General features: G+C 34.5%; 4 protein-coding genes across 5 annotated transcripts in view; 2 read left to right on the top strand and 2 right to left on the bottom strand.

The window, feature by feature from the left end:
* Positions 1 to 1,804: 1,804 nt before the first annotated feature.
* On the top strand, positions 1,805 to 4,362 carry LOC107043734 (glutaredoxin-C4). Of its 2 annotated transcripts, none has more exons than XM_015265345.1 (3): positions 1,805 to 1,911; positions 2,832 to 2,953; positions 3,953 to 4,362. In XM_015265345.1, exons 2-3 carry the CDS (start codon positions 2,852 to 2,854, stop codon positions 4,151 to 4,153), a joined length of 303 nt encoding a protein of 100 aa, XP_015120831.1. In that variant the 5' UTR covers positions 1,805 to 1,911; positions 2,832 to 2,851; the 3' UTR covers positions 4,154 to 4,362. The 2 variants fall into 2 exon arrangements, with proteins under 2 accessions (XP_015120831.1, XP_015120830.1); XM_015265344.2 differs by having other exon boundaries at positions 1,815 to 1,911; positions 2,801 to 2,953.
* A 309-nt stretch (positions 4,363 to 4,671) lies between these two features.
* On the bottom strand, positions 4,672 to 13,118 carry LOC107043733 (atypical kinase COQ8B, mitochondrial). The gene is made up of 12 exons (XM_015265343.2): positions 12,888 to 13,118; positions 9,673 to 9,909; positions 9,065 to 9,574; positions 8,662 to 8,881; positions 8,279 to 8,403; positions 7,997 to 8,081; positions 7,346 to 7,464; positions 7,109 to 7,271; positions 5,629 to 5,831; positions 5,379 to 5,531; positions 4,992 to 5,092; positions 4,672 to 4,916 (listed from the first exon to the last, which is right to left on the bottom strand). The coding sequence occupies exons 2-12, from the start codon at positions 9,862 to 9,864 to the stop codon at positions 4,742 to 4,744; spliced, it is 2,046 nt and encodes a 681-aa protein (XP_015120829.1). The 5' UTR covers positions 9,865 to 9,909; positions 12,888 to 13,118; the 3' UTR covers positions 4,672 to 4,741.
* Positions 13,119 to 14,583: 1,465 nt separating this feature from the next.
* Positions 14,584 to 16,984, top strand: LOC107043711 (translin). Its single transcript, XM_015265293.1, has 5 exons — positions 14,584 to 14,736; positions 15,786 to 15,885; positions 15,975 to 16,190; positions 16,352 to 16,431; positions 16,494 to 16,984. The coding sequence occupies exons 1-5, from the start codon at positions 14,668 to 14,670 to the stop codon at positions 16,725 to 16,727; spliced, it is 699 nt and encodes a 232-aa protein (XP_015120779.1). The 5' UTR covers positions 14,584 to 14,667; the 3' UTR covers positions 16,728 to 16,984.
* A 266-nt stretch (positions 16,985 to 17,250) lies between these two features.
* LOC107043708 (adenosine kinase 2) overlaps positions 17,251 to 21,124 on the bottom strand; it is a 4,331-nt gene continuing 457 nt past the window's right edge. Inside the window, exons 2-5 of the mRNA XM_015265290.2 lie at positions 19,942 to 20,149; positions 18,828 to 19,103; positions 17,557 to 17,965; positions 17,251 to 17,483 (exon numbers count right to left, since the gene is read on the bottom strand). Coding sequence (XP_015120776.1) covers positions 17,356 to 17,483; positions 17,557 to 17,965; positions 18,828 to 19,103; positions 19,942 to 20,149 — 1,021 coding nt within the window. The 3' untranslated portion in view covers positions 17,251 to 17,355. The remainder of the gene's footprint in view (positions 17,484 to 17,556; positions 17,966 to 18,827; positions 19,104 to 19,941; positions 20,150 to 21,124) is intronic.

Here is a 21,124-nt window from a genome sequence, read left to right as displayed (position 1 = left end):
ATTATATACATATTATGGAACAATAATGTTGATTGATTGAGAATAAAAAAAATAATTTAGCTGCAATCAGAAGTGATTATTTTCTACAATATGTACGTTATAAATAGTAAGTGGACAAGTCCAATCGTCTATTTTTTTTTTTTAATTTGAATTTTTAAGAATTATTGCAGCTAACGTCCAGCCACGGAAAATATCAAATATATTTTTTTTCATCACGCTGTGACGAAAAGTAAACTTTTCGGCACGCTCCGCGTGCCTAAAAGTCCAATTTCCGCCACATTGTGATGAAAAATATTGTTCGTAACTCGTGAAAAAATGTTTTTTGCACTCGTTACGAAATATACTATTTCCATTAATCAACAACCCTTTTTCAAGATTCCAAATTTAACTCTCTAGAACAACTTATCATTGAAACGTAAGTTCCTCAGTTGTATTTTTTAAATATATATTTCCCAATGAAAACGAGAAGATAAAATATTATTTAAAAAAAATTTTTTTTTCCTGTGTAATAAGAAAAAACACATGGTTTAAATAGTCGATGTTTTTTTCGAGATAAATCGATTCACAACATCGATGTTTTCAAAAACATCGCCCATCGCGGAGGAGATCCGAGGCCGCCATGCGAACCGAAGAATCGAGGTTTTTCAAAACGAGCGATATTGTGAATCGATTTTTCCGGGAAAAGCAACGATTATTTAAAAAATCGATGTTTTTTTCATTTTACAGCAAAAAAACAAATTTTTAAAAATAAATTTTTTATTCCCATATTTATTGAAAAACATATTATTAGGTGTGTGAATATGACTCCGCCCTTTCCCAAGAGATGTCGTTTTTAGTATTGTTTACGTGCACTAATAAATGGCAATAAATGGCAAGACTCTTCTAGAGTGAGAGGATATAACCACATCGAACAGATGAAGAAAATAAATGGCAACACTTGTATTCGATAGTACTTTATGTCAGCTGTCGAACGCACTACGTGACATTTGGTTGAAATGTAATCAACAAGTGCTTTTACCTCCGTGAAAATGTCGGTTTTCGTTCCAAGTAAACATCATTTGCGAGAAGTGTTATTACACTATTATATTGCAAAGAAAAGTGTAGCGGAAACTCATCGTTTGCTTGTGGAGATTTACGGTGAGCATGCTCCATCAAATACAACCTGCAAGGAATGGTTTCGACGATTTCAAAATAATGATTTTGGCACTGAGGACAGAGAACATGGAAAACCACCAAAAAAATTTGAAGATGCTGAATTGGAGGCATTATTGGCAGAGAATTCTTGCCAAACTCAATCAGAATTGGCTGCAGCATTAAATGTTGAACGATCAACTGTTGCAAAGCGTTTAAAAGCAATGAGAATGGTTCAAAAATTTGGTAACTGGGTTCCATATTAAAAAAATTCAACCCGAAGAACTTACATTTCAATGATAAGTACTACTGGAGAAATGAATTTTTAGTTGAAAAAAATATATTGAAGATTTTTCGCGGCTGGACGCTAGCTGCGATAATTGTTAAAAAAAAATGAAATAAAAAAAAAACGATAGACATACATATTGTAGAAAATAACTACTTCTGATTGCGGATAAATTATTATTTTGTTTGTTCTCAATCAATCAACATTACGACAAAAAAATGAAAAATTTTGTTAGCGTGGTTAGAAACATCGAAACATCGTGGTTTGGAAAAAATAATCGAAAATCGATTAATCGGCCGTTGAAAACATCGAATAAAAAACATCGATGTTGGGGCATGAAAAATCATCGATGTTTTCGATTAATCGACAAATATTGCCCATCCTAGCGAATAATCGACGCACGAGAGCGCGGACGAACTGAAGACACGAAGACAGTCGTGACGGCAGCACCGATAACGACGTAGCCATTGGAAAATAATCGATCCACTCCCTAGGTGAGCTATTAATTAATAAATTGTACAAAACATCGTACAACTGTACAAACATTACGTCCAATTCTTTACCTGTTTCATTAAAATTGAAGAAAATTATTCAAAACAGCTGTATAAGAATCTACATTGTAGACAAAAAATGCGCGTATTTTGATGATATCGGAGCATGCATCTGTCACATGACCGGAACCCTTCGATTCCGATAATAATGAGAATTATTTGACAAATCTCGAATGAACAGTTCTCTCTGAATAATCGATCGTCAATAGTAATTGTTGAAGAGTCTTACAATTGGAATGAATAGAGCGGGTGGAGTAAAACGGACACTTTAGACTTTTTTTTATTGTTCATAACTCAGAAACAATTTGATCATTGAGCTCAGTTCAGGCTCGGCACGAAGCGAAAGAATTGTTCTTTGTATTGAGAAAAAAATATTAAATTTTATCAACATTTCAACCCCCTATTAGCATTTTAGAAAAAGTCAAGTGTCCGTTTTACCCCAACCTCCCCTACATCAGTCGTCTGTGGAAAGATTTGTAGGTTAGGTTGGCTCTTTTATAAAAAATGTATTGAATCATTGAAGTATAGGGCTTTACATTTTTCTAGAATTAAGATGGACATAGCAATTTCCTATTCCGTAAACTCAATTCATCAATTCGTTTTCTACACGATCCTAATCAGTTGATTATGCACGCAAATTTAATTTTTTAATTTACACCAAATATAAGTTTATATATGTCAAGTACATTAAACAATATTAATAACAATAATGACAGTATTGGGTGTCATGTGTCATTTGCCTTGCCATTAAATTCCCATTGGCCTAACCATCAAATGGAAACAATAGGTCTTCCCATGGATTCCCATTATATTACCCTGCCCTACATTACAGTACCTCTCTAGCAAAAGAATCATGGGTTCAGTTTCCAGCACGAGAAGAGTCATGTCTGAGACTAAAAGAGAATGGGTCACTCAAACCATCAACTCCGAAACTGTCGTTATCTTCTCCAAGAGTTACTGTCCTTACTGCAAAATGGCGAAAGAGGTGAGCAACATCATGTTTTCATGGTCCATTACATCTCATTAATTTCCTTCGGGGAAATTGATAATTATTTTTTTCAATACAAAGAACAATTTTTTCCCTTTGTGATGAGCCTGAACTGAGCCCTATTGTTACATTTCTTTCTGGGTTATGAATAATTTTAAAAAAGTCTAAAGTGTTCTTTTACCCTACTCTCCCCCAATTCAGCAGCGAAGTGGTAAAGTGGTACAAGTCCATTTTGACTATTGACCAGTTGTCAATGAATATCTCGGAATCTAAGGGAGATAGCAAAATTTTTGTTATAACCTTTTTTGTAGAGCCAATTGAGAGCTACAACAAATGTGTGTTTAAAACACAGCAATAGTTTCCTATCTGATGGCACCGGGCTCGACGAAAATTCTCGAACGACCTCGGGACCCTTCAGGTTCACGGTCAGATCATGAAGTAAATCACCAATCGAGTTCAGTATCTTATCGTCTCAATCTTTGTACCTCTGTATTGTCGCAATCGCTCTATCGAGTACATCACCGTGAGATACTGAGTTAACGCTCCTAGTAGCGTCTCTATTCGAGACAATCATCTATTAATTTCGAGTCAATTATCAATCATTTTGAGACTATAATCAAGTGAAGAGAGTTATCAAGAGAATTATTAAGTGCAGGGTAGAGACAATAATCGAATTTGAAAAGTTTAGTAAATCGCGTGTACTTAATTTTCACACTTTTTCCAAATCACTTTTCCCCAACCCGCCTAATTTTTTTAGCATCAATCTCAAACATGTGATTATGAAAATTCCGCTATCTCCCGTAGATTCGTAAATATTCCTCAAAAACTCAACTTAATTACTGAATTTAATTGGCCAGACCATTTTTCCCTCACTAACGTTCGAAATATTGCTCATTAATTAATAATTAATTGTTAAAAATTGAGGATTTCAAACACTTTGAAATCGCTAATGAGATCACGCAGACGTTCGAGTGCTGGATGTTTTTGGATTTTCAGGCCTTCCAGAAACTCAAACAAGCGTACGATGTAATTGAGTTGGATCAGAGGGATGATGCCGACGAAGTTCAGGATATCTTGGGAGAGCTCACAGGCGCTAGAAGTGTGCCCAGGGTATTCGTGAAAGGCGAATTCATCGGCGGTGGAACCGACGTCAAGAAGATGCTTGAAACCGGAGAGCTGGCTAAAAAGTTAGCGTAATTACAGGGAAACAATGCTTTTATGAACTTCTTAATGGACCATTATTGTCGTTCACTAAATTTACAATTCTGTCTAGTTGATAATGTAACGATTTATGTTCTGTAAAGATAGTGAAAATTCACATTTTTTTATTCGAAGAGTCCCCGACCTTGTATGATATCTAAAGGAATGTTTAATAGTTAAATAAAAGTTCTGTAATTTCAAATTTACTAATCATGTTACCAATCAATTAGGGGACGGTGGGGCAAAATGAAACAGCAAGAAAATCTTGTGATCTAAGGGAGATAGGAGGATTTTCATGGAAACCTTTTTTGTAGAGAATTTTACAAGCTACAAAAAAGGTCCTCTTCAAAAATGTCCTATCTCCTTTAGATGACGAGATTTTCCCACTTTCATTTTGCCCCGTGTTCCATTTTGCCCCATGCTCCCCTAATTCAACCGAATTTATTGATATTTTGAGATGTTTTAGTGAAATTGTGAAGCGTGGAGTGGAATGATTCAGAAATAAAAAATATAAGTATGCTGAAAAATCACAAGTTTACTGTGAAATATCTGCACACGTGGATTACAATTATTTTTATTTACATTTCATCCAGACTTGTAATTTTCATAAGCTTCCTGAAATAGTTCTCTGCAATTAATTTTAACATCCAATTTAGCACACAGCAGAAAAACACCTGACAATTTACGATGAATACTATAAATTTCCTCTGGCGGTGGGCACAATCGATGAGTTATTATCGTTGGAACCAATTTCTGCATGCTGTAATGCAATCGAGAGTTGTAAAAGGAATCAATTGAAAAATGTGGAAGAGCCACTTGTGGCTTTGAAGCTCACCTTTTGGTAACATTTTGCCCGCCAAAATCATATTTCTCATTGTTTTCGCTGAAAACTTCTCCGAGAATCATAACAGCGTCAACGTGAGCGCTTTCCATTACCTAAAAAATAAATACTATGTAAGTAATGGAGAAGGATTTATAAGAATGGATTTTTTCTATGAAAAAAATTACAAATTACATGTTTTTACAAAATTATTAGACCAAATGAAGAATGGACGAAAAAAATTGGACGAATAGTATTATTGGATGGAATGGCATTGGACGAATGAAAATTAGAAGAAAAGTGCCAAATTCGAAAGCATTGAGCTTCATCCAAGGTCCCTATTGTTTAACACAGACCTCTATACCCAACGACAATTAGACGTGCTCGGCAGCACATATTCACCTTTGATTCATATCCAGTCAGAAGTTTCATCTTCCTCGATAAATCAAGAACTGTATCGCGGTCCCCTCGACCAGCGGCATGAATGATTTCAATGTAATCATCCAAAAACGATTTATCGTATGATCTACAGGCTCCAAAATCCAGAAGAATCAACTGAAAAATAAGAATAACAAAATTTTTCCAGCTCATTTGCATCCTCATATGCTTGCCAATAGAAAAAATGAGAAAGATCATTGGAAAAAATTAGTACTTGTTTCGATTCTGGGTTGTAAAAGAAGTTGGCCCAGTTCGGATCCGTCTGCATGTATCGAAACTCAAATAATTCTTTGAGGCAGAGTTGCATTATCAATTTACAAATGTGCTCACGGACATCCATCTCCATGTCAACACATTTGTCAACTGATACCCCATCGATGAGTTCTGTAGTGAATACTTTGGTTGAACACAGGTTGTCTGGAAAAAAAATTTGACATTATATGTTGTCTAATTTTACTTCATGTGGGGGTGAATGAAAAAATCAGAGGCTAATGGAGATTGAGAACTGAGATTCAGCAGAAAAATTCGAATTTGTCTGGAAAAAAATTTGACATTATAAGTTGTCTAATTTTCCTTCATTTCCATGATGGGATGAATGAAAAAATCGGAGGCTAATGGAGATTGAGGATTGAGATTCAGCAGAAAAGTTCGAATTTGTCTGGAAAAAAATTTTGACATTAAAAGTTGTCTAATTTTCTTTTATTTCCATGATGTGGGGATGAATGAAAAAATCAGAGGCTAGTGGAGATTGAGAACTGAGATTCAGCAGAGAAATTCGAATTTGTCTGTAAAAAAATTTTAACAAAAGTTGTCTAATTTTCCTTCATTTCCATCATGTGGGGATGAATGAAAAAATCGGAGGCTAATGGAGATTGAGAATTGAGATTCAGCAGAAAAATTCGAATTTGTTTGGAAATTTTTTTTAACAAAAGTTGTCTAATTTTCCTTCATTTCCTTCATGTGGGGATGAATGAAAAAATCAGAGGCTAATGGAGATTGAGGATTGAGATTCAGCAGAAAAATTCGAATTTGTCTGGAAAAAAATTTTGACATTAAAAGTTGTCTAATTTTCTTTCATTTCCATGATGTGGGGATGAATGAAAAAATCAGAGGCTAATGGAGATTGAGAACTGAGATTCAGCAGAAAAATTCGAATTTGTCTGGAAAAAATTTTTAACAAAAGTTGTCTAATTTTCCTTCATTTCCATGATATGGGGATGAATGAAAAAATCAGAGGCTAATGGAGATTGAGAACTGAGATTCAGCAGAAAAATTCGAATTTGTCTGGAAAAAATTTTTAACAAAAGTTGTCTAATTTTCCTTCATTTCCATGATATGGGGATGAATGAAAAAATCAGAGGCTAATGGAGATTGAGAACTGAGATTCAGCAGAAAAATTCGAATTTGTCTGGAAAAAATTTTTAACAAAAGTTGTCTAATTTTCTTTCATTTCCATGATGTGGGGATGAATGAAAAAATCAGAGGCTAGTGGAGATTGAGAACTGAGATTCAGCAGAAAAATTCGAATTTGTCTGGAAAAAAATTTTGACATTAAAAGTTGTCTAATTTTCTTTCATTTCCATGATGTGGGGATGAATGAAAAAATCGGAGGCTAATGGAGATTGAGAATTGAGATTCAGCAGAAAAATTCGAATTTCCCTGGTGACGACTGAAGATCGATAAAACTACCATACCTATGACTTTTGGAACATAATATTCAGGATAAGGTGCCAGGAGCTCTCTGAATTTTCTAGAACACTCCGCCTCTCTGACGTAATCGACCTCCCACGCCAGTTCCTTCTTCGCAACTTCAACTACATTGTCGATGAACATTCCCTCAGGGAAGACGTTCCAAAGCTAGGAAAAGAGCACAAAACGACATGAGTCGATTGTTTTCGGGGAATTAATGCAATTTGTAATTACTCCGTTACTTTCAAAACTCCGACTAAATTATCTATATCACTTTGGATTCCTTCTGCTACACCTGGATACTGAATTTTCATAGCAGCAAGAGATCCATCGCTTGTAAGTGTAACTAAATGTACTTGACCTGAAAATTTGAAGATTCATCACATACAGAGAAATATTATTTGTAACGTGTTTAGAACATGATAATGATCCGATAAAATTTTTAGTCTCTAATTCTCAATTTCTGTCATTTATTCTATTCATTCTATCGAAAGACAAGGATAGAAATCGAATTTATGGGTTTTCTTCCGTGAAAAATAAATTTTTTCATTTCTTCTCGTTAAAATTAAGTAATAAAATTCCAAAATATGTGCCCCGCCCATATTCGACGAAAAAACAGTGATTCCAAGTTTCCACCGACTCAAATGATAAAAAAAAAATTCTCCATTTACTAGTCGATCATTCCTTTTTAAAAAATTTCAGTCTCCATTCGGTGATTTTTGATATATTCGACGTATTCGAAAAAAAACAGAAAAAAATTAATCAGTTATTGGTTAATTAATATTGAAATTGATTTCATGATATAAAGTTGATGATGTCTGCTCGAAATCAAATTCTCGTCAGCTAAATTCGTCAAAAAGTTGTTTTGTAATTGTTAATATTTCCAAAATTACCTATAGAAGCCGCAGCAAACGGTTTCTCGTCGAAAGTACTGACTTTACGTCTCCACTCGGCACCCAATTCATCAGCCAGTACCCGCTGCAGAAAAAAATATTTTTCATTGACGTTCTACCTTGTGAATCTGTCGAAAATGGCTGGATAATTCTATTTCTCCAGATAACAGGTGAAGGAAAAACAACGAGCAACAAAAATGTATATAAAATTCACTCGAGATTTAACTTGTCTAAATTTACATTTGAACTAAACACATGTTCACAATTGGCTGAACAATTCACCTGAACTTGCCAAGTCGGCATGAAATCGGCGCTTTGACGAACTCGTTCGAAGACTTTCTGCAGTTCTGGACTTATTATGTTACTATCTTGGATACTCAATATCTGGCCAATTTTTAGAGCAGCACCTGAAACAAAGTCGACAAATTCAAGAGTGCAGCCAGAAAAATGTATTCTTTTATCAAATAAACAATTTATTATCAGTAAAAAAACATTTATGAAATTTAAACAGAACTTTGAATAAAATTGTTTATTTAATTTGAAAAAAATGTATTTGGTATTCGATTTGAATAAACTTATTTATTTGACTCAAATAAAATTTATTTGGATCAAATAATTCATTTTTTCCATATTTTCATAGAATTTTAATCGTTAATGGTACTCACCTCTCACTTTACAAAGAGTCGATACAATTCTCTCAGCATTAGCTTTTGTTAAGAAAGCATTATCCAAACTCTCTCCAATGCCCTGCTCTTTTATTCCCAATGTTCTTCGTCCATATTCCGCTATTGTGCCGATTCCTAAACCGATTCCTAGGGTCCCGAAGCTTATCAAACGCTGAATTCTTGTGCTTGGAACTTTCCTTTCCCTGGCGTTTGATGAAAGCTCCAGAAAAAGAACGAAATCTTAAAGTACTTCATTTTGTGTATCAAGGAAAACAAAATACTGTTTAATTTTATAGGTAAATGAGGGGTAAAACTATTTCTCCTCCTTCTTCTCTTGAAAATAAAGGAAAAGAGCAAAAATATTTGAAATTATTTGAATGTTATTATAATTGGATCCACTTACTGTTTGTTTAGGTTTTATCATCGGCTTCATTGTGGGATTTTTTCTGTTAATGAATGTTCTTTCCTCAATATTTTGTGCGCTCTTTTCTCGCATTTCAACTCTCCCGACTTTCGGTTCAGGCATCACTGCCTCTTTCGTTTTTGTTTTGATTTCATGCTCGATCTCCAGTTTCCTCAGCAGTTCCTTGTCTTTATTTGTCAACTCTATTTTAGGGATTATTTTTTCATGCCCACGGATGGTCTCTATTTTCTCTTTAACACTGCTATATTCTCGTGAAATATTGACAACGTTTTCATCAGAAAGTTTTTGCGAATTTTCTCGAGGAGCTGTTTCTCTGGGATCTTTTGCGGGGTGATAAATCTCGAGGTTCGGAGGTTCGGGCTTCGCATTTTGTGGGTGTGCGGGGGAGTTTGTAATTTCACTCGTGAAATGCTTGGCAAGCTCGGATATCCCTTTCTCAACGACAAGTACTCTGTTGAGTAATTCTTGCACCGATGATAGTACTTTTTCCTGGATGAATGAAGAGAATGCATTTCCCACTTGTTTATATTACTTTGGCTTTTTTCATCGTATTTTCAGTTCCTTATTGATTCGGGTTTTCAACTTACCGGAGCCTCGCTCAGCTGTATCTCAGACAATTGTTGAATTGTCCCTTTAATATTGTCTTCAGTCGCCCTCCTAACACTGGAATTATCGATAACTTGTTTCATAGTCTCCGCCTGATGCTTGGCAATGCTGTTGACAACAGTCTGCATGCCACGAAGGACGCCAATGACATCTGAACCCCATGAGCGAGCCATCTCATTTTACAGAATTTCAACATTCAAGGCAATCTTGTGCGAGCACTGGAATTTGAATACAGACTCGAAGTAAGGGATTAATTACTACTAGCGAACGGGCACTTCCAGATTATGTTATATTATGTTAATTTATTTTGTTTTCTTTCCAATTTTGCTTGGCGATTAGATTAAATTAAATTGATTGGATTCATTCCCATTGTAGTATAGAAATTGTGGGAACAGTTTTTCTCATTTTTACATGAAGAAATTTTGCTTTGCGGTTAGATCAAATTTAATTGATTGGATTCATTCCCATTGTAGTATCGAAATTGTGGGAACAGTTTTTCTCATTTTTACATGAAGAAATTTTGCTTTGCGGTTAGATCAAATTAAATTGATTGGATTCATTCCCATTGTAGTATAGAAATTGTGGGAACAGTTTTTCTCATTTTTACATGAAGAAATATTTATGTTAAATAATATAATAATTCCTCTTAATGAAATCAGATCATGAAAATGAAATTTTTCGTTTTCATGATCTGATTTCATTGAGAGGAAATGAGAAAAATGCAGGGAGAGATGATCAGCAAGAAAATAAAAATTTCGATTTTTCAATGTCTCCGAAAAGTTTTAAAACTGAGATATTTTTTCAAAGAATGAAAGAATACCCATCAATTCAATTTCTATCCTCACATTTTGATAGAATAAATTTAAAAAATAGCAAAGAATAAAAATCGGAGATGAAAAATTTTATCGGATTAATACAATGTAATTATTACACTATCAAATACTTCTGAAGATAATTTTGCGCGTTTTTTCAAGTGAAAAGACGAATGTGAGTGAAACAAATGGCCTCTGCATTAGGACACGGGTAGGAGAACAGTTTTGAGAAAATAGAATTTGGAAACCGTGTCATTTTTAGACAAAGAGAAGTATAAAATATAACTATACTCGACGAATAGGGGAACGAATTGGGTAAAACGGACACTTTTGACTTTTTTTAAAATGTTAATGAGGGGTTGAAATGTTGATAAAATTTAATAATTTTTTTTTTCAATGCAAAGAACAATTCTTCCCCTTTCCCTTTGCGATTTTTTTGAAAAAATTATGCAATATTGTCAAGATTTTTGCATCTGTTGTTTTCATAAAAGGGGTGATTGAGTTTGTAGGCGGGGCTTTACATTTTTCAAGTTCCTCCTTAAGAATTATCCTCTCTGAAGTCAAGTTGGGACAGTGCCACTTGTTTCTGAGTTATGAATTAAAAAAAAAAAAGTCTAGTGTCCGTTTTATCCGTTTTTAAAAATTATTTTAAGTGTGAAAATTTGCAGGATTTATTTACACTGTCAGTAATGGTATCTTAATCTAAATGCTTACATTTTCTTTTCTCATTAAACTAGATAACTATATATAGGGGAGGTTGGGGTAAAACGGACACTAGACTTTTTTTTAAAAATTATTTTAAGTGTGAAAATTTGCAGGATTTATTTACGCTGTCAGTAATGGTATCTTAATCTAAATGCTTACATTTTCTTTTCTCATTAAACTAGATAACTATATATAGGGGAGGTTGGGGTAAAACGGACACTTTTGACTTTTTTTAAAATGTTAATGAGGGGTTGAAATGTTGATAAAATTTAATAATTTTTTTTTTCAATGCAAAGAACAATTCTTCCCCTTTCCCTTTGCGATTTTTTTGAAAAAATTATGCAATATTGTCAAGATTTTTGCATCTGTTGTTTTCATAAAAGGGGTGATTGAGTTTGTAGGCGGGGCTTTACATTTTTCAAGTTCCTCCTTAAGAATTATCCTCTCTGAAGTCAAGTTGGGACAGTGCCACTTGTTTCTGAGTTATGAATAATTTTAAAAAAGTCTAGTGTCCGTGTTATCCGTTTAAAAAAAATTATTTTAAGTGTGAAAATTTGCAGGATTTATTTACACTGTCAGTAATGGTATCTTAATCTAAATGCTTACATTTTCTTTTCTCATTAAACTAGATAACTATATATAGGGGAGGTTGGGGTAAAACGGACACTTTTGACTTTTTTAAAAATGTTAATGAGGGGTTGAAATGTTGATAAAATTTAATAATTTTTTTTTTCAATACAAAGAACAATTCTTCCCCTTTCCCTTTGCGATTTTTTTGAAAAAATTATGCAATATTGTCAAGATTTTTTCATCTGTTGTTTTCATAAAAAGGGTGATTGAGTTCGTAGGCGGGGCTTTACATTTTTCAAGTTCCTCCTTAAGAATTATCCTCTCTGAAGTCAAGTTGGGACAGTGCCACTTGTTTCTGAGTTATGAATAATTTTAAAAAAGTCTAGTGTCCGTGTTATCCGTTTAAAAAAAATTATTTTAAGTGTGAAAATTTGCAGGATTTATTTACACTGTCAGTAATGGTATCTTAATCTAAATGCTTACATTTTCTTTTCTCATTAAACTAGATAACTATATATAGGGGAGGTTGGGGTAAAACGGACACTTTTGACTTTTTTAAAAATGTTAATGAGGGGTTGAGATGTTGATAAAATTTAATAATTTTTTTTTTCAATGCAAAGAACAATTCTTTCCCTTTTTCTTTGTGATTTTTTTGAAAAAAATGTGCAATATTGTCAAGATTTTTGCATCTGTTGTTTTCATAAAAGGGGTGATTGAGTTTGTAGGCGGGGCTTTACATTTTTCAAGTTCCTCCTTAAGAATTATCCTCTCTGAAGTCAAGTTGGGACAGTGCCACTTGTTTCTGAGTTATGAATAATTAAAAAAAAGTCTAGTGTCCGTTTTACCCCACCCTCCCCTATTAGTTTAGTCGTTAATATTCATCGATCAACAGATTAAAATGCATTGATTCATTTTAAAATTGTCAAGGTTTCTTCAGACGATAGAATGCGATTTTATTCATCTGAATCATACCGTTCGTCAGAAGTTATTGCAGATTTTTCTAGGACCGGGAGTTAAGATCCCACTCATGTCACTCTATTCTTCGCTATTTTCGAAAAACCATCTTCAGAATAACTAAGTGGTGTACACGAGAATCAAGTCATACTCACAGTAAAAAGAACACAATGGTAATGAACAAAAATCATTGATTATTGACTGAATAACAATTGGCACATTCAACTGGCTTCAGTCACTACTATATTTATATAATTGCACTTCGAAGGTTATGATCGCGGTGTTGTTACGATCAAGTTCAAGTGTTGAACATGAATAATAAAAAAGAATAGGAAAAAAAGCATAGGAAAAATGCGGGAGAATAGGGGCTGGTTCACAATAGAGAAAATAAGAAATATTAGGAACAGGCGGGAAAATCAAAAAGTTAAGGGTCTTCTAGGAATTTTGATTAGGTTCTCTCGAAAAAGCAAGCACTAGGGGAGGGTGGGGTAAAATGGACACTAGACTTTTTTAAAATTATTCATAAGTCAGAAACAAATTTATCAATTGAGCTCAGTTTAGGCTCGTCACAAAGGAAAATAATTGTCCTTTGTATTGAAAGAAAAATTATTAAATTTTATCAACATTTCAACCCCTCATGAACATTTTAAAAAAAGTCAAAAGTGTCCGTTTTACCCCAACCTCCCCCATTTCTTATCCGAAATGCCGAACATTTCGCAACTTCCCAAATACTTAAAATGTTGCAAATAGTCCAGGGCCTCCAATTTTGGAGCTACAAAGTTTTCTCTTTTTCAAAATTTTTGAAAAAATGTGTGCAATAATAGGGGAGGGTAGGGTAAAACGGACACTTTGGACTTTTTTTGAAATATTCATGACGTGTTGAATTATTTATGAAATGGAATCATTTTATTTTTCAACTGAAAAACAATGATTCCTCTTTGTGATGAGCTGAGACTGAGCTCAATTGATAAATCTGTTTCTGAGTTATGGATATTTTTAAAAAAGTCAAGTGTCCATTTTACCCTACCCTCCCCTAATTACGAATTAGTTTTTTGAAATTCCATTCCTACGCAGCGAATTTCGTTTCGTTAATTTTCTTAATAAAAAAAATTGCACAACTCATGTAAAATAGTCAGTAGTAATACCCCAAGAGCTTCAAAATTATTGGGTATTTCCCGATGGGTTCGTTGCAAACAAATGAGGGTGTCAAGTTTTGCCTCGCGGAAGCGCTCGTGATTTTTCTGCAAAACTTGGCACGACGGTTTGTTTGCAGGGGAGCTTGAGGCAAATACCCGATTAATTTTGAATCTCGAGAGGTATTTGTCGGATTATTTTTCTCAATCGGATTCTGGCCCAACAGAGTGCAGTGGACAACATCAGAAGATGAATTGGGGAAGATTTGAACAAGTTATGTTAATAGAATAACCCGATTTCCATAGACTGTCAAATATAAGATTCTATCTGAAATGAGCCGAAAAAATGAAGAACTACTGCGAAATATTCAGGTAAAAAAATGAAGAACTACTGTGAAATATTCAAAAGCTAGGAGGAAATATCCGAAATAAAACTGCCGGGTAGCCTCAAATACTGCGCTCTGATTGGTCGAAATCGGATTGGGAAAAATAATCAACATTTTAGCTTTTTACCCTCTGGGGAGCGATTTTGCTCGTTTTATGTCGACATAAAATCGTAAATTTCAACCAATGACAGTCCTGAATTTGGAATACTCAACTAGAATTGGTTGAAATTTATGATTTTATCTCGACATAAAACGAGCAAGGAGAGCCCGTCTTGAAATTTACCGCTCATCCTCGAGTTTGCGCACTAAATTGCAAGTGTTCCAAGCACGAATCAGCTGTCGGTGGAATCAGTCAGAGAACAGGTTACAGCCGGACCAAAAGTAAAATAACAATCGTGTGAAGAAACGAAAATACGATGACGCAATTTTCGCAAATTTTCAATTCCTTTCAAGACCACCTGAATAGTGAGCAGGAATTACGAGAGGTAACATTCCCCAATAATCAAATACTTCCGAATTTTCGTATTCCGTCTTCGAAACAGTTTCTGAGGTTATACGTCAACAGTGTTGAGTGTGGAAACTGCCACTGTTTCATACTTTGATCACGAGAGATTTCGAAGTTCTTTGTGTCTGTTATTCCCCGAATTTATGTTCATTTAGGCATTCCATCGTGATTGTTCAATGTCAACGAGCGTTTTACTCGATCCAAACGATTTAAATCTTCTAAAATCCCATGAATTCCCTCGAAGCCCTTTGAATTTCCTTGAAATTCCTTGAAGTCTTAAAAAGACTTCAGAAATCTACACTGCGAGAAGAACGACAAAGTTCTCAAACAAGTCTCACTCGCACCAAGAAAATAGTTTTTTGAAAATTATCAAAAAAGGATTTTTTTGTGCCAAACATGCAGAGAGTGCGCTGGAATGAAAAATTTTTGTCGCAAAAATAGATTTAGTAGTTCAAAAAAATTGCATTCTCTGTAGACGCAAGAAATGTCATTTCTAGCACTACTCCTTCGTTATTCGATACTCCCATACGTATTTTGCTCCCGAAAAATCTTTGTTTCATGCGAAACAAGGGATAGTAGTTTTTCGTTTCGGCTGTCTAATAATCACAAACAACAAATGAACCCTTAAATGAAACAATAATAATGATACGATAGCAATCTTGTAACTTAGGGATAAAATATTTGTTGATAAATTTTCCTCTGCATGAGATATTTTCATCCTGAAAAGGCACCGTCTGGTGTGAATTATCCGCCTCTTGAGCCAAATATTTCGTTGCTGTCGAAAGCAGAACAATTATTCATGTTTGAGACTTTCAAATTCGAACCAAACAACTCCTTTTTGGCAATTTTCAACTAACGATTTTGTTGGCCCAAACAAGACTTGTTTGACAACGTGTTTGTTTTTCTCTCATGTAGTGTACACTCTTTTTCTGAGTGATTACCCTTTCTTTCTCACTTTGAATACATCGGAGAATTGTTCTTCGTATTTTATTGAGTGTTCTAAATTCCTTATTCAATATTTTCCCCCAGGAAATTCGTGTGATCGTGAAGGACACTGAGAAAACAGCACGAGATATTCTAATAATACTTCAGAATATTCACAATGAAAGTTCAATGGAGGAGAACATAAGTATGTAAATAATTCTGTATAAAATTTCAAGCACTCTCTCTCTCTCTCTCATAGACATTACTTCAATCCACTATAATTGAATACTTCAGTTGTCTCTCAACACTGTGCCAAAGCCAGAGAACACTTCGCCGAAGTGAGACTGCAGTATGCTAAATTAGCTCAAGTCGTTCCGAAGGATCAGTACTACCGATTCCATGATTTGTGGAGATTTGTCACACAGCGTCTGTGTTTTCTCGCATCCCTCACAGTTTACCTGGAAGTCAAAGTCCTCGTAACCAAGGAAACAGTTGCAGAAATTCTTGGGGGTAATCAGCAATCCTCATCTCTCTGCCTCTGTTAAATTATTCAGTGTCAACTCAATATACTTATCGAGCTATCCCATGGATATTGCCAATTTATTAGCAAAAATGACGGTACTATATTCAATACAAGAGCCATTTCCCACTTGTTTTCTTTTTGTTTCAAGTAAAAAATAATCGCGAAGAGGGTTTTCATCTCGATTTGGAGGAATTTCTAATGGGACTGCTTCAATTATCAGCAGAATTGGTAAGAATCGACTGAAATAATGAATGGCTATCGAAAAATGAAATAATTCCTTTCGATTTTAGAGCCGTTTTGCAGTTAACAGTGTAACATCTGGGGATTACAATCGTCCAATTGAAATTGCACGTTTTGTCAATGAATTGAATGCTGGATTCAGACTGCTGAATTTGAAGAATGATAATTTACGTAAACGTTTTGATGCTTTAAAATATGATGTCAAGAAAGTCGAGGAAGTCGTGTACGACTTGAGTATTCGTGGACTGAAACCAACGGCGCAGCCGGTTGGTGATAGTATATAGACCGAATGGTCAACTTGATGTTTTCGAAGGTCAAATTCCATGTAAAGTATCATCAATGACATTAACATTTGTTACCTCACCTGGAATTGAGGTATTGAAAGTTGGGAGCAGTCGATGATTCATCCCCAATTGAGATGTTTATTCTTTCAAGGAAATTTATGTGCATATTTTTTACTTTGATATCGTAAATAGCTTAAATATCTAAGGAAATACGTGAGACTTAATTATGTAATCGAATAAACTGAATATTTCTCAAACTGTTCGTTGTTTTGGAGGACGTGTGGCGGATATATGGAATAAATGTAGTCAAAAGGAATTCAAATACTCTGGAAAATTCACGGAGAAGTGAAGGAATTTTGAAAAAAAAATTTTCTTCATTTTAGAAAATTCTGATTTACATAAATTATTCTGAAATCTAATTCAGTTCCATCTCTCATAGAGAATTTCAGTCGAGTGATTTGAACTCTTATGACGCAATTTTCAGAAGTTTTTCGATTAAATTGTTTTAGAGAATAAGAACAAATTTTGGTTAAACGATTTATTCAAAGAACCAAATTTTTTTAAGTAACCGTCCCCTGGTAGTTTTCCAAAATGTACAGGTATCTCTCGAATGTGTGAAAATATAATTTCAAGATAGAAAATTAGCTTTTCCTACGTAAGTACAACCAGATCTTTGGACAATTTCTGTAGCTGCCCAGACGCCGCACTCAATGCATACATCGATGCTCTTGCCAAGGATGTATTGTGCCAGGAATCCTGTGAAAATACGACAAAAGGACATGAACTTATCTTATTTTACATTGGTGAGACAAACAAAATTGTACGGCACCTCCGACGAAGGCATCTCCAGCACCGTTCGTATCCACAACTTTATCTTCCTGTATTCTCCTGACTGGATATTCTGTGACGGTATCATCTTTAGCTACGATCACATTCTCAGCCCCCTGAGTGATAACAACAAGTCTCTTCCTCTTATCATTTATTTTATTAATCTTCGACATTATTAAGGCAATTTCCCTCCTGTCCGTCGTTTTTAAGTCATTCGCCTTTGAGAAGGCATCTGCCTCTGTTTCATTGCCGAATAGTATATCTACATAAGGGAATGCTGCCAGCATTGGCTCCTTGAAGAATTCACACAGAAATGGTGCACTCAGATTCATCATGAACATTTTATTCTTCTCGTGCGCATGTTTCGCTACTGTTTGAATGGTTACTGGACTGACGGTCAAGAAGAAGCCCTAGAAATATGAAATTCATGACAATATTTTTCATGCGATAATGTGGAGTCATTCATATGAGGTATTCCAGGGCCCATGAGCCGACGGCTGACCCACACCCTCTTGGATTTTGATCTCGATTTTTTCTACGATTGGGGAACTTGAAAAACTATCTCTCAATTTTTTTCAGATTTTTTCAACACCCCATTTTGGAGATAGGATTTTTTATTTAGGTTTTTTCAATAACTCCAGCTCTATTCATCCGATTTTGATTTATGATGCGTGAAAATTATGATAAGTGAAGAGGGGATGAAATTTAAAACAAGATTGGTCATTGTTGGCTCTCGTTTTGAAAATGTTTACTGCGTATCACAGATGCTACGTACATTTTTTTTATTTTTTAAGCATCTATGGAGACAGCTTATTCGTGTTTCGAATGCATGTTTGCTTGCTTTGAAATATAAGTTCTTATCTTGTTATCTGATCATTGTCGACAATGAAGAATTTAGTATTAACTAGTCTGAGGGAGACTGTCTCAATGTTGATGCATGCAACTCCACTTTGAAACAAATTAGGTGCAGTGTGCAATGAACGAAGTAGGTGGTGAATTAAAATGCAGAGAGCATCGTCAAGTGTGAATTATTTTCCTCAATTTCTACCCCAAAAATCAATGAATTTGGGCGAACAGGCGCTGACTGAATTTGTCTCAAAATACTCCACAGCTTTTGTTGGGGTGGAGAAACTGGCGTCACCCTACACTGAGAGACAAACGACAAAGTTCTCAAACAAGTCTTACTTGTGCCAGGAAAATAGTTTTTTGAAAATGATTAAAAACTGATTTTTTTGTGCCAAACATGCAGAGAATGCACTGGATGGTACTCACAGAAATGTAGATATATTCACTATTTTCTAAAAGGAGTTGATTCTCTGGATCGTCGAGATGATGTGGTGAGAAGCAATTTGCAGCTGCTAAATTCGCACATAATGATCGATTTTTTCCAGTAATAAGCACTCCACAGGTACCAGTAGACTCTTTATCGTGGTATTGATATCTAACATTCACTCCACTCTCCAAAAGCTTGTCTTCCAGGATTTTAGAATATTTATCTCTCCCCACACAACCCATGAATGTGGAAATATGGGGCTTTTCCCAAATCCACTGAAAAGTCAACGTCAACTTCGAAATGTTTGAATTTCTCCCGAATTTCGAATATGAGGGATTCAAGGATGTTTAGCCAGTTTCAGCAAATTTTATTTTTTCATGTTAAAGGAAAATTCTATAATTTTTTTGGCTGATAGCAGAACTTATGAAACTAACTTCTTTGATGCTGAAAAAAAATTAATCGCAATAGTCTCGATAGAAATAAATGAACAACTTTTTCGGGTAAAACAGACACTTGACTTTTTTTTTAATATTCAGGACGTGTTGAATTGTTCATGAAATGGAATAATTTTATTTTATTTTATTTTAGACTGAGCTCAGTTGATAAATCTGTTTCTGAGTTATGAATATTTTTAAAAAAGTCAAAAGTGACCATTTTGTCCACCCTACCCTCCCCTATAAGACTCGAAAAATAGAAATAAAAATAGAATGTAATGTGCAAAACTACACTGAATCGAATGGTCAGAAAAAAAATTGGGGTAACCGTGCAAGAAGAGGAAATATTTGAAAGATTCTATTCCATACAAGTGCATTTTGTTCACTCAATTTCTAAATAATAAACGTGGGTTGGTGGACTGAATTTTTTATCAAGATCAAGGGAATAGCTTCATCTCTCAGTTGAAAAAAAAACAATTTTTTTGGATACTTGCGATTTTGGATAAACATCCTTAATGTTGGGAATCGTCGAATATCGGGGATTAAATATCAGAAATGGAACGTTTGAGAGTCTAATGATATTGATCGCAAATAAAAAATCAAATGTTTCAGGTGAAATGTGAGGAGTCAAGATGGAATTTACGTATTGTGTTGTAGTCTTAGTATTTTCTCATTTCACCTGCGCAACCCTGAGAGTATTTTGAACTGATCCACCTCCAATGAAATCCGCTTTGTACTGTTCAATAAGCTCATCGTATAATGGCTTGTGGTGCTCCCCAGCTAGAATGGCATCATTCGGTTTCATTCCATATTTTTTCAAAAAATCATCATCTACGGTTGCTGAGATATCCAGTAGTGGATTTCCCAAGCCCAAAAGTAATCCTTCCCTAGAGGAAAAATACCATACCAATTGATAAATCAAATCAAATTTGAGAGCATTTTCTTTCAAACTCGACAGGAAAAAATATCAAAAGGGTTGTTACAGTTTCGTTACAGATTTTTTTAAATGTACGAGATCCCTGAATTAATTTTTAATCAAACGTTATGGCTTTTGGGTGGGGCAATATGGACATCTAGAGTAAAACAGACACAATAAACTGGCGAAAAAAAAATTCTTCAATAATCCAATTTGAAAAAATTGCTTCTTGACAAAGTCCACAACCGAAAAATTATTCAAGAGTGGGGTAAAATGGACACCCGAAAAAGTTGGTCCTATTCAACTTTTACTAAAGAAAATTTTCAACAGAATCGTGTCGATATCTTTTTATAGAGAGAAATTAGAGTTGGAAGAGATATTAACAAATAAACTTCAACTCTATTAAATTTTGCATTGAAGTTTGAAAAATAGAGTAGCTTTGGATTTCCTGTTTTACTATTGAAATAACAATGAAATCTGTAGTGAAGTGGTAGAACGAGGTAAGTTAACTAATTCTTCGGTGGGTTTTTCAGAAATATCTGCGAAAATAAGGGAAATAGCATAATTTTTGTAATCACCTTTTTCGTAGCTCTCAATTACCTCTACAAAAAAGATTTTGACAAAAATTTCGCTATCTCCCTTAATTTTAGAGATATTTCCGAAAAACTCCACGAAAAGGTAAGTTAACTTACCTCGTTTTACCACTTCACTACAGAAATTATTAATTTTTTTCAAAGAACAATTGCAAATTTGTAAGATGGCTACTTTTCTACTTACAAAAGAAATCACCACAAAACAATGGGAGAAGGGGAGGACAAATGAGCAAAGAAAAATTTTGTTTACCACCCCCACGACAAGAGTCAAAAATGAGTTTTTTTTTCAATTTGAAAATCGCAGTCATGACTAGTGTTTCAGAAATTGAATAACACTGTTGAAACAAAAAATT

Source organism: Diachasma alloeum, unplaced genomic scaffold (assembly GCF_001412515.2).
Source record: "Diachasma alloeum isolate Michigan unplaced genomic scaffold, Dall2.0 Dall_scaffold_00622, whole genome shotgun sequence".
Classification (NCBI taxonomy): Eukaryota; Metazoa; Arthropoda; class Insecta; order Hymenoptera; family Braconidae; genus Diachasma; species Diachasma alloeum.
This window is presented reverse-complemented; position numbering and strand designations above follow the sequence as displayed.